General features: G+C 38.7%; 1 protein-coding gene across 2 annotated transcripts in view; it reads right to left on the bottom strand.

The window, feature by feature from the left end:
- The window catches only part of cnksr3 (cnksr family member 3), a 194,636-nt gene that overhangs the window by 41,542 nt on the left and 136,888 nt on the right, over positions 1–16,206 (bottom strand). For both annotated transcript variants that reach the window (XM_043696125.1, XM_043696124.1), the window contains exons 5-7: positions 13,891–13,932; positions 11,680–11,799; positions 3,404–3,463 (exon numbers count right to left, since the gene is read on the bottom strand). In XM_043696125.1, coding sequence (XP_043552060.1) covers positions 3,404–3,463; positions 11,680–11,799; positions 13,891–13,932 — 222 coding nt within the window. The remainder of the gene's footprint in view (positions 1–3,403; positions 3,464–11,679; positions 11,800–13,890; positions 13,933–16,206) is intronic.

The raw sequence follows: 16,206 nt of genomic DNA, 5'->3' as shown, positions 1-16,206 counted from the left end.
GTTGGAATATTGCGTGCAATTCTGGTCTCCTTCCTATCGGAAAGATGTTGTGAAACTTGAAAGGGTTCAGAAAAGATTTACAAGGATGTTGCCAGAGTTGGAGGATTTGAGCTATAGGGAGAGGCTGAACAGGCTGGGGCTGTTTTCCCTGGAGCGGAGGCTAATTTTAAACAAAATTATGAGGGGGCATGGATAGGGTAAACAGGCAAAGTCTTTTCCCTGGGGTCAGGGAGTCCAGAACTAGAGGGCATAGGTTTAGGGTGAGAGGGGAAAGATATAAAAGAGACCTAAGGAGCAACCTTTTCACTCAGAGGGTGGTACGTGTATGGAATGAGCTACCTGAGAAAGTGGTGAAGACTGGTACAATTGCGACATTTAAGAGGCATTTGGATGGGTATAAGAATAGAAAGGGTTTGGAGGGATATGGGCCGGGATATGGGCCTAAAGCAGGAATACAGAATTGAATGCAGTATTTCAGAAGTATTTTGGAGGAGTGGGGAAATGTGACTACAGCTGTTTTCATTGGATTTCCAACAGCTTGCTTGCGTAGTCACATCTACCGCGTTTTTACTTGTAGTGTTGGTTTTCCTGGTGGGACTAAATTGGGTTGGGTTATGTGGTTGGCACGGACGGGTTGAACCGAAGAATACCCATCCAGATGCCTTTTAAATGCTGTAATCAGACCAGACTCCACTACATCCTCTGGCAGCTCATTCCATACACACACACTGCCCTCTGTGTGAAAAAGTTGCCCCTTAGGTCCCTTTTATATCTTTTCCATCTCACCTTAAACCTGTACCCTCTAACTCTGGACGCCCCCATTCTGGGGAAAAGACGTTGGCTATTCACCCTATCCATGCTCCTCATGATTTTATAAAAACCTTTATTAGGTCACCCCTTCAGCTTCTGATGCTCCAGGTAAAATAGTCCCAGCCTATTCAGCCTCTCTCTATAGCTCAAACCCTCTGACCCTGTCAACATTCTTGTAAGTCTTGTTCTGAACCCTTTCAAGTTTCACAACATCCACCCTAAAGCAGGAATACAGAATTGAATGCAGTATTTCAGAAGTATTTTGGGGGAGTGGGGAAATGTGACTACAGCTGTTTTCATTGGATTTCCAACAGCTTGCTTGCATAGTCCATCTACCGCGTTTTTACTTGTAGTGTTGGTTTCCCTGGTAACAAAATGACAAAGGGTGCTCGATTTGATGGATCATTTGACCGTTGCTAGAGCAGCACTCAAGTTGGGTCGGCGTGTACGACGACAGAAGGAATATGAGATGGCTGTCGACCTGTGTGGGTCACTTACCCTAGGAGATTTAAAACAAAGCAAGAGGTGGAATGGCCCTCATGCCAATCTTTCCTGTATCCGGTTGGGTGGACAACCGGGTAAACAACCGCCTTGCACGCACGTTAGTGGCGACGCGTGTGCCAAATGTGTTAACCACAACAGGACGTCGTCGTCAGTGTATACACAAACAGATGAGACCCCTAGTTTGCTCCTTGTAGCAAGTGAGAGTTCCCAAATTTAAATTGCAACGAGAAAGTGAGCGACCAAACAGAAAGTAACGAGGAGCAGTCCCTTCCCCACAATCCAGGTTTATTAAATCTAAATTTTTTTTTTAATAACTCCAACTATGGGGGTCCTTTGAATTTGAATGATGAGCAAGGAAGTGAGACGAAGTGTAATAACTTAATAGATCCCTGTGTTATGGTACCCAATGGCCAAAATAAAATTAAATGTTGATTTAGTATTTCGGTATCCCATAGATGTCTTTAATTGCCATCAATGCTTAAAATATATTTAATACAATGGGTCAGTATAGAAAACATGTTAAAAGCTGTAAAGGAGTTAAATCAATAAGAGCCACTTGCAGTCAGTGTGGATGGGAAGGAAGCTACTATGCGGTAGCGTGTCACTATTCTAAATGTAATAAGGATAATACAGTTAATTTAGAAGAGACTTTTCAATGCAAGTACTGTCCACTTAAATTTTCCACCAAGATAGGCCTTAGTCAGCATGAAAGGCATAAACACGCTGAAGAAAGAAATGAGAAAAGAAAACAGATGGCTAATATAAACCGTAAATAATGATGAATGTATAAGTAGACAAGGATGTTGGACTAAAGTAGTAGTAGATTTATTAGATAGGCTAGAAAAACAGTTTTCTGGCAGTAAACAAACTAATTGCAGAAGAACTAAAATCTAAAACCGCAAAGCAAATATCATAACCAATGTCCAGTATAGTTGTTAATATGCATTTATTGCTGAGACAATGTTGACAAACAGGGAACAGTCTATGAATTGTCTTGTTGTATAGCACATATAGATTCAGATATCAGCTTAATTAATCAATTTACCTTCATAGATGTATATGATGCACACTCTGATTTCCAAAGTGACTTTACTGCTGTCTATTGTTGTATAAGGCATTAAGCTCTGAAAGGGTTATTGCTGAGGAACGCATTAAGCACCACCCAATATGATCTGATCATATGGATCAGAGTAGAACAGCTCTGAGTCGCAAAGATAGACCTACCATCCTCAATCTCTCTCACTGACATTGGTTTGGTAGTATCAGAAACAATAACCTAAACAATTTTTATCACACAAACTACAATGTTGTTTAAGACAAGAAAATCTGCTCATTAGACTATAAGTGGCTTTCCTGTACTATACTACACCAGTCACACACTAATCCCAACCCAAGAGGAGGATGGTGGCAGCAAATCTACCAGACATATCTTTCAAGGTAATGGTTGTCAGGACCCATCACACAACATCTATTACCCAAACACATACAGGACTCCACGGACTGTGGATATGCACAAAAGTATTTGAATAATCAATGTACAGCAAGCTTTATTTTAACCAGCACCTTATGAACTGGCATTCTCGATAAGTTATATACCTCAAACACCAGACGTTTACCATGTTTTTGTGATCACCATGAAGTCAGAGTAGTCAGTGGACGATGCAAGTGAGCAGGCTCTCTGCTGATAAATAATATAAGTTTGTCTTAAATAAAACTTAAGAGCTTGACACTAAGTAATGTATAACAGTGATGTCGATACCCTGTGCATTGGGCTTCTATTACATAGTGTGCATGTTTTTACATTGATTATGTGGACCTCTTGATCAGCCAGCACACCTCCAGTCCCATCAGGGCTGTTTAATTAAAAGTTTGCTGAAGTATAATTTATTTTTGGAAAAAGAACGTGAATTTGCATAATTGAAGACTTGTTAGCTTGCCATCTCTTGTAAGAGAGCTTCAAAGTTTTCAATTAATGCAAATTAGAAGAAAGAAAACACAACTAAAATAAGGCACAATGTACTCTGATTAAAAACCCAAAATCATAGATTTGCCATTCGAAGTTGAAATTATCAGCAAATTTCTTACTCACATTTTCTGTTGTACCAGTAACAACATGCAGTCCATCATATGTTGATTTAATATACATTCCCTAGGAAAAAGGATAAACATTTATTTATTAGAAAGAATAAAACAGGGAAATATCATTCCAGTACAATTACCCATTTAGAAAGCTCACTGTTGTGATTCTGAAATCCTATCTTCACATTTGGAATTTAATACTGTGTACCAAGTAACACACGGAGCCTTTAAATTTCAATGGTACAATTCTCAAATAGACATCTATACCTACTGGAGAAGAGACAAAGCATAATAGATGAACTGAGATAAATAAATAACTTGTGCAAATACTGAGAAAGTCCTACTAGCTGCAGCAATATGGAGATTTAGATGAACCAAATAAACCATAATATTTAGATCTACTTTGGGCATGTTTAAGTTTTTTTTAAATTGTCTAGAACTAACTTGCACTTAGGATGAATGTGGACAAAATTTGAAAGACCCTGTTTCTGAATGAACTGAGATAAATAAATAACTTGTGCAAATACTGAGAAAGTCCTACTAGCTGCAGCAATATGGAGATTTAGATGAACCATATAAACCATAATATACTAATATATTATTCAAAATATTGCAATCCTGGAGCTGCAGCAGCCCACGACTTTCACTCTCATCAACCTAATGACAATGTATACATACAGTAAGTTGCACAAACACAGCTCAGTTATGCATCAAACTCAGAATAAATTCATCATTGTACTTTGTTATAGGCCAAATCTCTATTACCCAGGCAAAGTTCAGTCATAAATGCTCAGGTGATGCTCAGTTTGGATTCCAACATCTATAATACTTAGATCTACTTTGGGCATGTTTAAGTTTTTTTTAAATTGTCTAGAACTAAATTGCACTTAGGATGAATGTGGACAAAATTTGAAAGACCCTGTTTCTGAAAACTGTGTTCGGATTCAAATTGAAATTTAATATACAGGTAGTTCTCCTATAATGCCAAAGTTGTGTTCCAGCAAACCTCGCTTAATAGAAATAATGGGGCCTATGGGAAAAGTGACATCCTGGGCAAACATCAGTCACGATTGTTCAGTAATCATCAAACAGTGCAGCACAATGTAAAGCACAGCCTGAATGAAGGTTGACATCATATTTCATTAACAAAATAAAAGTAAAGTTTAACACAATACATTCTTAAAACAAAATGTAAGAAATCTGCACTCTACACATTACCTCTCATATAAAGCTGCTCTATCGGCAACTGACATTGGTGCATACACAGAATGGCTTGAAGACTGGTACTGAAAAACGTGTTGCTGGAAAAGCGCATGTCAAACAGCATCCAAGGAGCAGGAGAATCAACATTTCGGGCATAAGCCCTTCTTCAGTTTCTTGAAGAAGGGCTTATGCCCGAAATGTCGATTCTCCTGCTCCTTGGATGCTGCCTAACCTGGTGCGCTTTTCCAGCAACACATTTTTCAGCTCTGATCTCCCACATCTGCAGTCCTCACTTTCTCCTAGTTGAAGACTGGTACCAACATCACTCACGTGCGGACACTGGAGCATGTGCAGAACAAGAAGAAAATCGGCACATGCACAGAACCAACTGCGTAAACCAATCCCCGCTGGAATCATGTTACTGCAGATAGGAGGTAAGTGTTCTCCAAAATACCATTCCCTAATTCTTCAGTACCATTATAGATAGATTGTGCTGCTGAAATGTGTGTTCTACTGTGTGGAGTTTGCACATTCTCCCCGTGTCTGCGTGGGTTGCCTCCGGGTGCTCCGGTTTCCTCCCACAATCCAAAGATGTGCATATCAGGTGAATTGGCCATACTAAATTGCCCGTAGTGTTAGGTAATGGGTAAATGTAAGGGTATGGGTGGGTTGCGCTTCGGCAGGTCGGTGTGGACTTGTTGGGCCGAAGGGCCTGTTTCCACACTGTAATGTAATCTAATCTAAAACTACCTGTACAAGAACTGTCCAGAGTTCCCCTCTCATTTATGAAATAAAACACATAGTAGTTCATTTACAAGGTCTGCAGATCTTGATTTGTTCTGTTGCTGCCTTCCAGATGTAGTCTAAATAGAGTCATCATGGGTGTTCTGCAAAGCAGTAACCTAGTCTGTGTTACATCGCCTCAATGTAGAAGAGACCACATTGTGAGCAGCAAGTAGAGGAGGCTAGATTGAAGTGCAGGTAAATTGCTGCTTCAGTGAGAAGGTAAATGGACAAAGGTTTCACCTTTTTCAATTGCATAGAAAGGTACTATGGAAGTGTTGGGAGGAATAGGAGTGGAGCAGAAATGGACCAGAGAAGGTCCCAGAATAGCAGTCCTTGCAGAATGTGATCTCCTGTACATTTGGGAGGTAAATGCAGATTGGGTAACAGCTTTGGGGAACATCTATATTTGGTCTGTAAAAAATGATCTTGAACCTCCAGTTGCCTGTCACTGCAATACACCACCATCCTCCCTTACCAACATTTCTGACATAAGCCTGCTGCAGTGCTCCAACAAACTGGAGAAACATCATTTCATTTTCCTCATAGGTGGTTTATAGCTTTCAGAACTCCAACACTGAGTTGACCGTTTCAGAGTATGAAGATCCCAAGTCTTTGACTATTACCTATTCCCACAAATCCAGATCCTCTCATTAAATGTGCTGCTTTAATTGCTGCCATTAAGACCTATCTAGCTTTTCTTCTTCCCAGGCCAATTATCAACAATCCCTTTGTTTGCCTATCCTTTTCTCTTTCTCTCTCTCTCTCTCTCTCTCTGGGCTCCCCCTATCTGCTCACTCCTTTACTACCTCATCTTACATCATCAGTACAAAGACCTTACCTCGCTGATTAATAGTTCAGGAGGAGGTTCACAAGGCTTGAAATGTTAACTCTGCTTTCTCTTCACACATGCTACCAGATCTGCTGAATTTCTACAGCAATTTCTGTTTTTGTTTGCTTTTGACCATTATCCCTGCCAAACGGTGTAGAAATTATTTTGTTCTATAATGGTTTTTCTATTTACACTTCAAACAAAGACCACTAAGATCAAGCATTTTAGTTGCATTTTCATATGCAACCCCAAAGCGTGATTTTAATATTTTTTAAAAAACTGATGAAAATTGATTTATAGAACAAAATTTCCAAAACAAACACTAGCAGACCTTAAACTCTAAGCTCAACTGACACTTCTTGCTAAGAAAAGCATGATTTATTTCCTTTCGCTGATCAAAATGTTAATATATAGGCTGCACGGGTCCTAAAAATACAAAACAGAAAATTGTCAAAATACCAGCATCACCTGTGAAAGAAATTGAGTTAAAGGTTGCAGATTGAATGTAAACATTTTTCAAAATGATTTCCTAATCTGGCTTTAGTTTCCTCAAATATAGGAAAGTTCATATTGTGAACAGTGTATCAACTTAAAAAGTATGTCAAAATTTCTGTTTCACTTTGAAGAATTGTTTTTTCTCTGTACAGGTGCTGTCAGACTTGAACATTTCCAGTACTTTGTTTTAATTCCAGATTTCTACTCTCTGCAAGTCTTTTGTTTTTGTTTCAGTGTATTCCGCCTTATCAAATGTAATGATAATCGAGAAGACTGTTTCAGATAAAATAAGCTATTCAACTCCTGAAGCAATTTCCTAAAAAGATTCTCTCTAAATAAGCAATCTTTTAATGATTTGCATCAGGCTGCAGGTCATGTGGTGAAGGTATCTGGGTAGAGAGTTCAATGTTTTTGGTCCATATTGTATGACTTGGGAGGGTAACTGAATTATGATTCCTGGACAACTATTAGTGGGACACTCAGAAATGTTACTGAATACCAATGGAAGGCAACTATGGTCTCTCTTGTTGAAGACCAGTGCGTAACATCTGTGATACAGGAATATTGTATGTGACCTCAATGTCACTTGCCACTTTTCAGTCCAGCACTGAATATTGCCAGATCTGTACAGGTAAACATGGGTTGATAAAATACCTGCACAAGCACAAATAGTGCTACTCAACACAATCAGCAACGAACAGCACCAACTCTGACATTACAAGTACTTTTTAATAAAAAGTTTGGACACGTTATCACACACCTCCATAGAAGGTCAGACCCAGACCTTCTGGCCATTTCCACTGCATCACAAGACCCATTCCTCTGAACTTGTATTGCAGATAAGTCATGGATTGAGCAGCTGAAGGTACATTCTCCAATTGCACACTTTCCTTTTGTGCTACTTGATAACATTGCAGATATCCTGAACAATTTTTCACATAGAACAAAACCCAACATTTGTTTTGAAACAATGAGCATAGCTACTTCTGCAGCATAGATCTTTAGCACAAGTGAGATATAAATCAGGGTCCACACCCTTGGGAGCGCCTAGGTACTTAGCAGCTCCCTGATGTCACATGCAACCAGTCAAATTGGCTGAAAACTAATATTTGTTAAGAATGCAAGGACCAGAGGTGGTGACAAATAGGAATCAACCATTCAGCATTTCTGGTTGCAGATTCATGCAAACACTTCAAGCTGAACTTCAAAAGCATCATATTCACAGATGATGTGGCATCTCGGCCTCCTATTTATTAATTGTCCACTAACATTCACATATGGATGTGACAGGGCCGAGGTCCTGATCTGATCCTCAATTTAGGATTGTTACACATTTATAGCGGGAAAATCGACATTTTGGGCAATAGATCTTCATCAGGAATGAGGCAGGGAGCTTCCTGTGTGGAGAGATAAATGGGAGGTGGGGGGGGTGCTGGGGCTGGGGAGAAGGTAGCTAAGAGTGCAATAGGTGGATGGAAATGGGGATGAAGGTGATTGGTCAGAGAGGAGGGTGGAGCGGATAGGTGGGAAGGAAGAGAGAGGAGGGTGGAGCGGATAGGTGGGAAGGAAGATTGGCAGGTAGGACAGGTCATGAGGATGTTGCTGAACTGGCAGGTTGGAAGTGGGGTAAGGTGGGGGTGAAAATAAGGAAACTGGTGAAGTTCCCCTTTCCCCCCCCACCTTACCCTAGTTCCAACCAGCCAGCTCAGCAACATCCTCATGAACTGTCCTAACTGCCAATCTTCCTTCCCACCCACCTGTTCCAACTTATCACCTTCATCCTTACCTCCATCCACCTACTACACTCTCAGCTACCTTCTCCCCAGCCCCACTCCCCTCCTATTTATCTCTCCGCCCCGGAGTCTCCTCATAGTCCTGGTGAAGGGCTTTTGCCTGAAATGTCGATTTTCCTGCTCCTCGGATGCTGCCTGACCTGCTGTGCTTTTCCAGCACCACTCTAATCTAGACTCTGATCTCCAGCATCTGCAGCCTTCACTTTTGCCTCGACATTTATAGCATGCTGCTAACTCTCGAGTTGTCATATTGCCATATAGAAACTTCATTTTTGGGTGCATCTGGTGATGATCTGAGTGTGGCTCTACAACCCATTAAATCAGGCTGGTCATCTGGCTAAACTGCCATGAGAGATATGACAGGCCACGAGGTAATATATTGTGAGGACATGCATTGCTCAGCATTGAGGCAGACAAGTTTTCACACTGTTCTATTCAGCCTTAATCCATCAGAGTTAGCATGGCACTACTGGAAAATACCAAACCAATGTACACAATGAAGCCTGTCAGTATCGAGGCATTGGGGTGCGGGTGGACATGCGTTAGGTTAGTTGATTACACAGCTAACATCTGCATCTGAATTCTCTACTTTTAGTGTAAATCCAATGTCTGCTCTTTTCCAGATATATTCAGAACCTGGCTCCCCAACCCAATAAAAATATCGTGGCATCTTATCTTGGTTCAGTGAATAATCGCCTAGGATCTGCCTTTGGGTCAAGAACTCAAAAGGCATAAATACAAGAATTAATCTGCATGAGGAATCTTTTGTGGACATTTCTACCAACATCACTGTTGACGCATCTGTGACAATTAGATTGGATAGGTTTAAGGTATGCCATTCCCACTTACTGGTTCTCCTACTACTCTTTGCCAACCCAGTATAGCACCAATATTTTTCTGGACTCAAGCAGCTAAGCCAGTCATAGTACTAGTGACCCACTGTTCTTAATATACATTGAAAGCTCCACGACCAGTATATGTTCCCTCTTCTTACTACACTCATAATCCACTGTTTCAACATGTTCAACAGGACCAATAATGATTCATCATTTGAGGGAGCAAGTTGGACAGTCAACAGCATGTTTTTCCATGTTTTGTCTGAAGCCACATGATTTCATGGGGCCTGGAGTCAATGCAGATAATACTATCCACCTTCCCTTACCTCTAAATCCCTGTACAAACTGACCCACTCCGTTTACCAATCCCCAATATCCTGATGGCACAATTCCTTCTTTTAAGTATGCAAAATTCATTTAAAATGTTACTGTAAATGGAATCTCACCACAAAACTAGAGAATAATCTATCCATAACCTATCTATAAGTATGTTCGATGAACACAAAGATCTTCCAGTTCAAGTGCATACCTTTCAACAATCACGTACAGTTGACATAATCAGATTTTAAATCTCCTAGGGAAGTAAAGAATCCAAGACAATGCATCTACAAATTTCTGCAAAATTCCAGGATAGCAATCTAAAATTACAATCTCCATTCTTTGGCCATGACTAAATGCATTCTACAGGATGGTATTTTCTATCCACTGTTTAACCTATGCATGAATCATTAACCTCTGTCGACCCAATAATTATTAACCAGCAATCCTCTTTAGATGTTTATTGACAAAGGAGAGAAAGAAAGTGAAATGCTAACCCTCTCCTTAACTTTCAGTTTGCAAAGGGAATACCAGATTTAATTTTACAGTATGTTCCTTCCTTAAAGCAACTTTTATTCCATGCTATTATCAGTTTCAATTGTCAAGTCCCAGAAAGCTTACTGAACTTGTGTGCAGCAAATTTGAACATGTAGTTCACTTCGCCAATTGTTGACACTGACCAAAATATGAATATTTTCTTGTCAGCTTCCCATACTCAGCTCACTTTAATGAGTACTTCAGAAACAAAACTTGTGGCTGCATTACCAAAATTCTTTCCCTGTAGAAGTCACTAACCCAATTCCCATCAAAAAGAATGGAAACATTACAGATTCCTGAAATTTTTTTCAGTCTATGATGCTGTAATCCCAGATGGCTATGATCTGGATCTTTCCCAAATACTTTCATACTGAGCGTCTGCTGACTCCTAGCACAGCTGTTAAACATCTTTCACACTCAGGTTAGCAGGGAAAGGCAGAATATCACTACTTCACATACAAACATCCAATTCAAGTAGAACTTGTGACAGCTCTGCAAATTAGATTTCTCAAATCAATATACCAGCATTGCAAAATTGAAAATTGTTCAGTTTACAGTAGAGTTATCTTTCTTAACCAGCAATGCCTAAAGTTCACAGAGTTCAACTTCTACTATGCTGGCAAACAAATAATAATGGTAACAGAACTACTGATTAACAGTTATAATCAATCATTTTGTCCGTACCACACCTAGAACTCACAAGGTAAACTATTCTGGTGGATACCTTTAAGAATCATAGATCCCAGCCACCATTTCCCTTTCGAGTATTGTATACACACGTTATTTATTTTCCATTGTGTTTTTGGCCAGCTTCAAGAATATCTGCCATCAATAACTGATTTACTGAGCATTGTGTCTCCACTACTGTCATATGCACCAAGTCACAAGCTACAACTTATAATTAAGATTTCAAAGCCATTTGGAATATTTTTATATAAATTTAACACTAGCAGCTCTCCTGAAATACTGCTGATCCACAAAGCATATTGTTGCAGTCTATTGAAGCCAAGGTGTAGGATGGGAGAATCTGGATGGAGGCCACTGCTGAAGCTTGGCAAAAGCAGATGTTGCATTTCAGTCAGATTGCATTGGGGGTAATGGGTAATTGTTAAATTAAATACACAAATGAGGCATTGGAAGTAGTGGGTCATAATGCCTTAAAAACAAAATTAGAAACTTGAGAATGCTCATACAACTATACTAAAATGTGACAAATAGAATCGCAGGCCACTTCAAGATTCTTCCTACACTTCAAGACGGAACATTTAAAGTTGTCAACCAAGTAGAAGCAACAAAACAGCTAAAACGCAACTGTTTGTTGTGCAATGTAACTGAATAGATATGCAGTGAAATAGTACTAAGATTTTTGGGTTACATGAAAACTAAATAGCTAAATAAAAGTAATCAATTAGAAAGGAAAAACAAGTCACCACCATTACATGGATAAAAAACAAGAAATTGCATATGAAATATTAAATCAATTACTTACCAATCCTTCGCTTGGTTTGATGTTTCTCAACTGAACCTCCTCTAGACAAGCACTCTGGCTTAACAAAGGATCAGATGCAGATCTGATAGTCTGATCACAAATACCATTCAGAACTTTACACTGGGAAAGAAAAAGTTGCAAATTGAACATGTCAAGAATACAGGTCAATTATGTATTTGAATTGAAGAATTCTCTAAGGACACACTAAATTGAAACACATTATTACAATGTCTTCACATATTATATGTGCACTATATAATTAACACTATATAATGTGCTTTTTGTTTGCCATTCTCCAATAGAGTAAAAAATACAACTTTTTCTCTTAAAAAAAATGAAAGCTTTATTTGAATGAACATAACATGCGAGACCAAACACTCAAGTCAAATGCTGCAAATTGTGAAATTAGTGGAATTATCTGGGTTACGGCAGCCAGTTCCAGATACAGTGCAATGTTAATGAGTTACCATACTCTATTACAATATAAAAGATCTCCAAACTTAAACCAAAATTTAAAAATCAGTTTTAATTGCTTAGTAAGGGTGGAAGCAAGCAGACAAATTTGACTTTGGGCAAGTGTCGATTTAAAATTTAAAAATACCATAGACTTTAAAAAGGACTTTTGTATGAAATGTGCTCAAAGATTACACTGATCCATCAGAGATTTGAAAAACAGTGAATACATTTCCAATAGTAGTATCTTGCATTCAATTTATTACTAGAAATAGAACTACCCATTCTGGTTAGCAAAGAATGCTACACAAAGAACTGGTAATTTCTCATAAGCTAATTTTATTGGGTGGCTATAACTTTAATTAAAGTAAAGTAAACTAACACTTCAAACATTACACTCACATTGACTAGCACTTCACTGAAGAATGAAGTGCGTAAAAATTACTTAAGATCATATCTGAAGTTGTACTTGAAGTATCAAACATTTACTTTTAAGAACAACTCAAATCAACAGCTACAAAGCAATTCTTTAATGCTTCATTCTAACCCAGATGTCATTAATGGGGATTCAGTCTATTGATACAATATTGTTCAATTTAGGCATATAAGACAGTATTAGATGTATTTTCACTTAAAAATATTGTGTGAGGACATGGGGAGGAAGAAGAGATTAGTGACAGATGATGATGTTCATTTAACAAGCCACAGCAGGCATAATGAACCAAATGGCTGCCTTCTGCACTATAACAATTCTGTGATACTGTGGATAAATGGATAAAAGTGACATGCTAAATTGGGAAATTTCTGACATTAACTCCCAAGTCTATGCTATATGAGCTAATCTTAGCTGGAGCAGAGGTGTAATGAATCTCTAGCAATGGGAAGAATTACAAAGTTTATTTTACTAGCTAGGAATTTCAGCATTACTTAATGTACTCAAATGTAATGTCCTCTCCTTAAAGATGAAGGGTCTATCCACATTTGAGAAAAAAGCACACCAGTCATGGTAATCACTTTTTTCAATATTAGCCAAAATTGGTTTCAGGTTATGGAACGACAAGGGTGGAGGGGAGAAAATTATGTTGATAACTCGAGGTTATCATGCATACTTTTCCTCCCAATAATCGGAGTTCATGTTGATAAGCAACTGCTTCCTTTTCCCTGTCAATTGTCTCAACATGTAGCGTGTATTATAGAGTCATAGAGATGCACAGCACAGATACAGACCCTTCAGTCCAACTTGTCCATACCGACCAGATCCTAACCTAATCTAGGCTCATTTGCCAGCACTTGGCCTACATCCCTCTAAACCCTTCTTATTCATATACCCACCCAGATGCCTTTTACAAGTTGTAATTGTACCAAAATCCACCACTTCTTCTGGCGCTCATTCCATACACACACCACTTTCTGCGTGAAACAGTTGCCCCTTAGGTCCTTTTAAGTTTTTCTCCTCTAACCCTAAACCTGTGCCCTCTAGTTCTGGACACCCCACCCTAGGGAAAAGACCTTGTCTATTAACTTGATCCATGCTCCTAGTGATTTCATAAACCTCAATAAGGTCACCCCTCAGCCTCAGCCTATTCGGCCTCTCCCTATAGCTCAAGCCCTCCAACCCTGGCAACATCCTTGTAAATCTTTTCGGAATCCTTGCAAGTTTCACAACATCCTTCCGATAGGATGGAGAGGATTTAATTACTTTTCAGTTGATTAACATCTGTAACATTATCAAAAGTATAAAAACAAATGAGCACTTACAACATTAATAACACCATCTTCCATTTCAAGAACAGTGGAGTTCTGTCAATAAAAAAAATTTGCAAATCAAAAATCAATTAGAGAACAATGAATTATAAAACACATTTTAGGTCACCTATAAGTTGCAAATAGATTCTAATAATGATTTAATAGAAATAGTTAAACTATTAATTTTGTAATATTAAGATTACCACAGTGTCTTAATATAATCCTTAAGACAAGTATTCAACTTTTTGGATTTCTGTTGTTCTATTCATCATCATTCTTACTAATGTTGCATTTCCTGTTCATTTTCCTTTAATTAATCCAGATTATTTCCCTGATATCTTTGACATTTAATCACTCTTGTTCTCAATCCTAATTCAGATCTCCTCTTTTGTTCTTCCCATCACTCCTCACTATCAATGTCATATAACCCTCACATTTATACCCTCAATTCTGAAGTCCCAGTCAACACAAAATGTTAACTATTTCTCTCCATACAAATGATGCAAAACTTGAATATTTCCAGCACATGGTTTTTGTTTCAGATTTCCAACATGCATAATATTTTGTTTTTGTGGTTTTCTGATATTTCTGGTTTAACCTGCTGTGTGGTCTCTTCATTGTGATTCTAGAATGATTTTGATTACATGCCTCCCCGAGATTCATCATTCGAAGAATTTAACATTCTGTTGCACCAAGTTAGGCTCTAAACACTGATATATAACCATCTCCTGGAATTCTGCCAGTATTTTAGACATTCTTGCCGAATGATGTTAGCATCTTGTGTCAAAATTCTAATGTCAATGTCATTTCCACAATGCTGTTTTCATGGTTGGTGATCCTTTGTCATTACAATGGTTGGTTTTCCCCCCTTTCTTCAGAGGATAGTTCTTCTGTAAAGCTTGCCCATCAGCTGAGGACATCACTTTTCTCCAGTATTATTCTACCATCTTTTGTTTGGATGTAGTTGCTTCTAGTACAGTAGCTTTTTGAGCTGGTGATCTCCCTTGCTGTGTTATACATTTTTTCACTTTTTCCTTTAGCACTTCATTTTCTTCATCATTTGCTTTCTCCTTTTTTGACTTGCTACATTACATTCCTTTTGTATCAGTTTATCAATATTACATTTTGTGATACCTCTACTCTTGTATTGAAATGATGACAAAATGCAGACAAAGATTTCTTTAGTCATCTTTTTGTTTTATTGGAATACATTTGTGTACTAAGAGCTTTGTTGTACAGATTACACCAAAGCATTTGACAGACTGAGACAAGAACAGAATTTTTGCCATGTTGAAATAACCTGGACACAGAAAGGAAAGATTCACAATTATTTCAGAACTTAGACTGGGACCAAACAGTAGCAGAATAGATAAACCGATATACCAAAAGTGTGACTAGTTGCATTCTGCCTCCATATCTTTTCAATCTTTACAACGAAATGGTTAAGACATCCAGCAGAGTATCATGATTTTCAATGGATTAACAAAATATAAATTAAGTTTGAGATGTCCAGAAGGCACAGCAAGTTTGGCAGATACAAAGGCTTCTAAACACAATGTTTTGTTGATTTATTCATTCAAGGGATGGGAGTATCGCTGCATAGGCCAAAAGGTACACCTACAATCCTTTGAGAAATGGTACTTTTTCAAAGTGTGTTGGTGGGAGTAAATGGGGAACGAATGACAATGGTGTTGGCCACTTTGTTCTGGATTATGTTGAGCTTTCATAATGCTTTTGGAACTGTGCAAACTCAGGCAAGTAGAGAGTATTCCATCTCACTCAGGACTTGCACCTCATAAGTTGTGGACAGTGTTAGGTGGCAAGTTAGAGTCATAGAGACGTACAGCACGAAAACAGACCCTTCGGTCCAACTCATCGATGCCAACCAGATATCCTAAACTGATCTAGTTCCATTTGCCAGCACTTGGCCTATACCCCACTAAATCCTTCTTATTCATATAACCATCAAGATAACTTTTAAAATGTTGCAATTTTACCAGCCTCCACCATTTCCTCTGGCTGCTCATTCCATACATGTACCACCCTGTGTGAAAATGTTGCCCCTTAGGTTTCTTTTCAATCTTTTCCCTATCACCCTAAACCTATGCCCTCTAGTTCTGGACTCCCCCACCCCAGGGAAAAGACTGTCTCTTTATCCTTTCCATGCCCCTCATGATTTTATAAATCTCTAAAGTCACCCCTCAGCCTCTGACGCTTCAGGGAAAACAGCCCCAGCCTGTTCAGCCTCTTTCTATAGCTCAAGTCCTCCAACCCTGGCAATATCCCTGTAAATCTTTTCTGAACCCTTTCAAGTTTCACAACATCCTT

Source organism: Chiloscyllium plagiosum, chromosome 9 (assembly GCF_004010195.1).
Source record: "Chiloscyllium plagiosum isolate BGI_BamShark_2017 chromosome 9, ASM401019v2, whole genome shotgun sequence".
Taxonomy (NCBI): domain Eukaryota; kingdom Metazoa; phylum Chordata; class Chondrichthyes; order Orectolobiformes; family Hemiscylliidae; genus Chiloscyllium; species Chiloscyllium plagiosum.
Note: the sequence above shows the minus strand (reverse complement) of the source record. Positions and strands in the feature narration are given on the sequence as shown.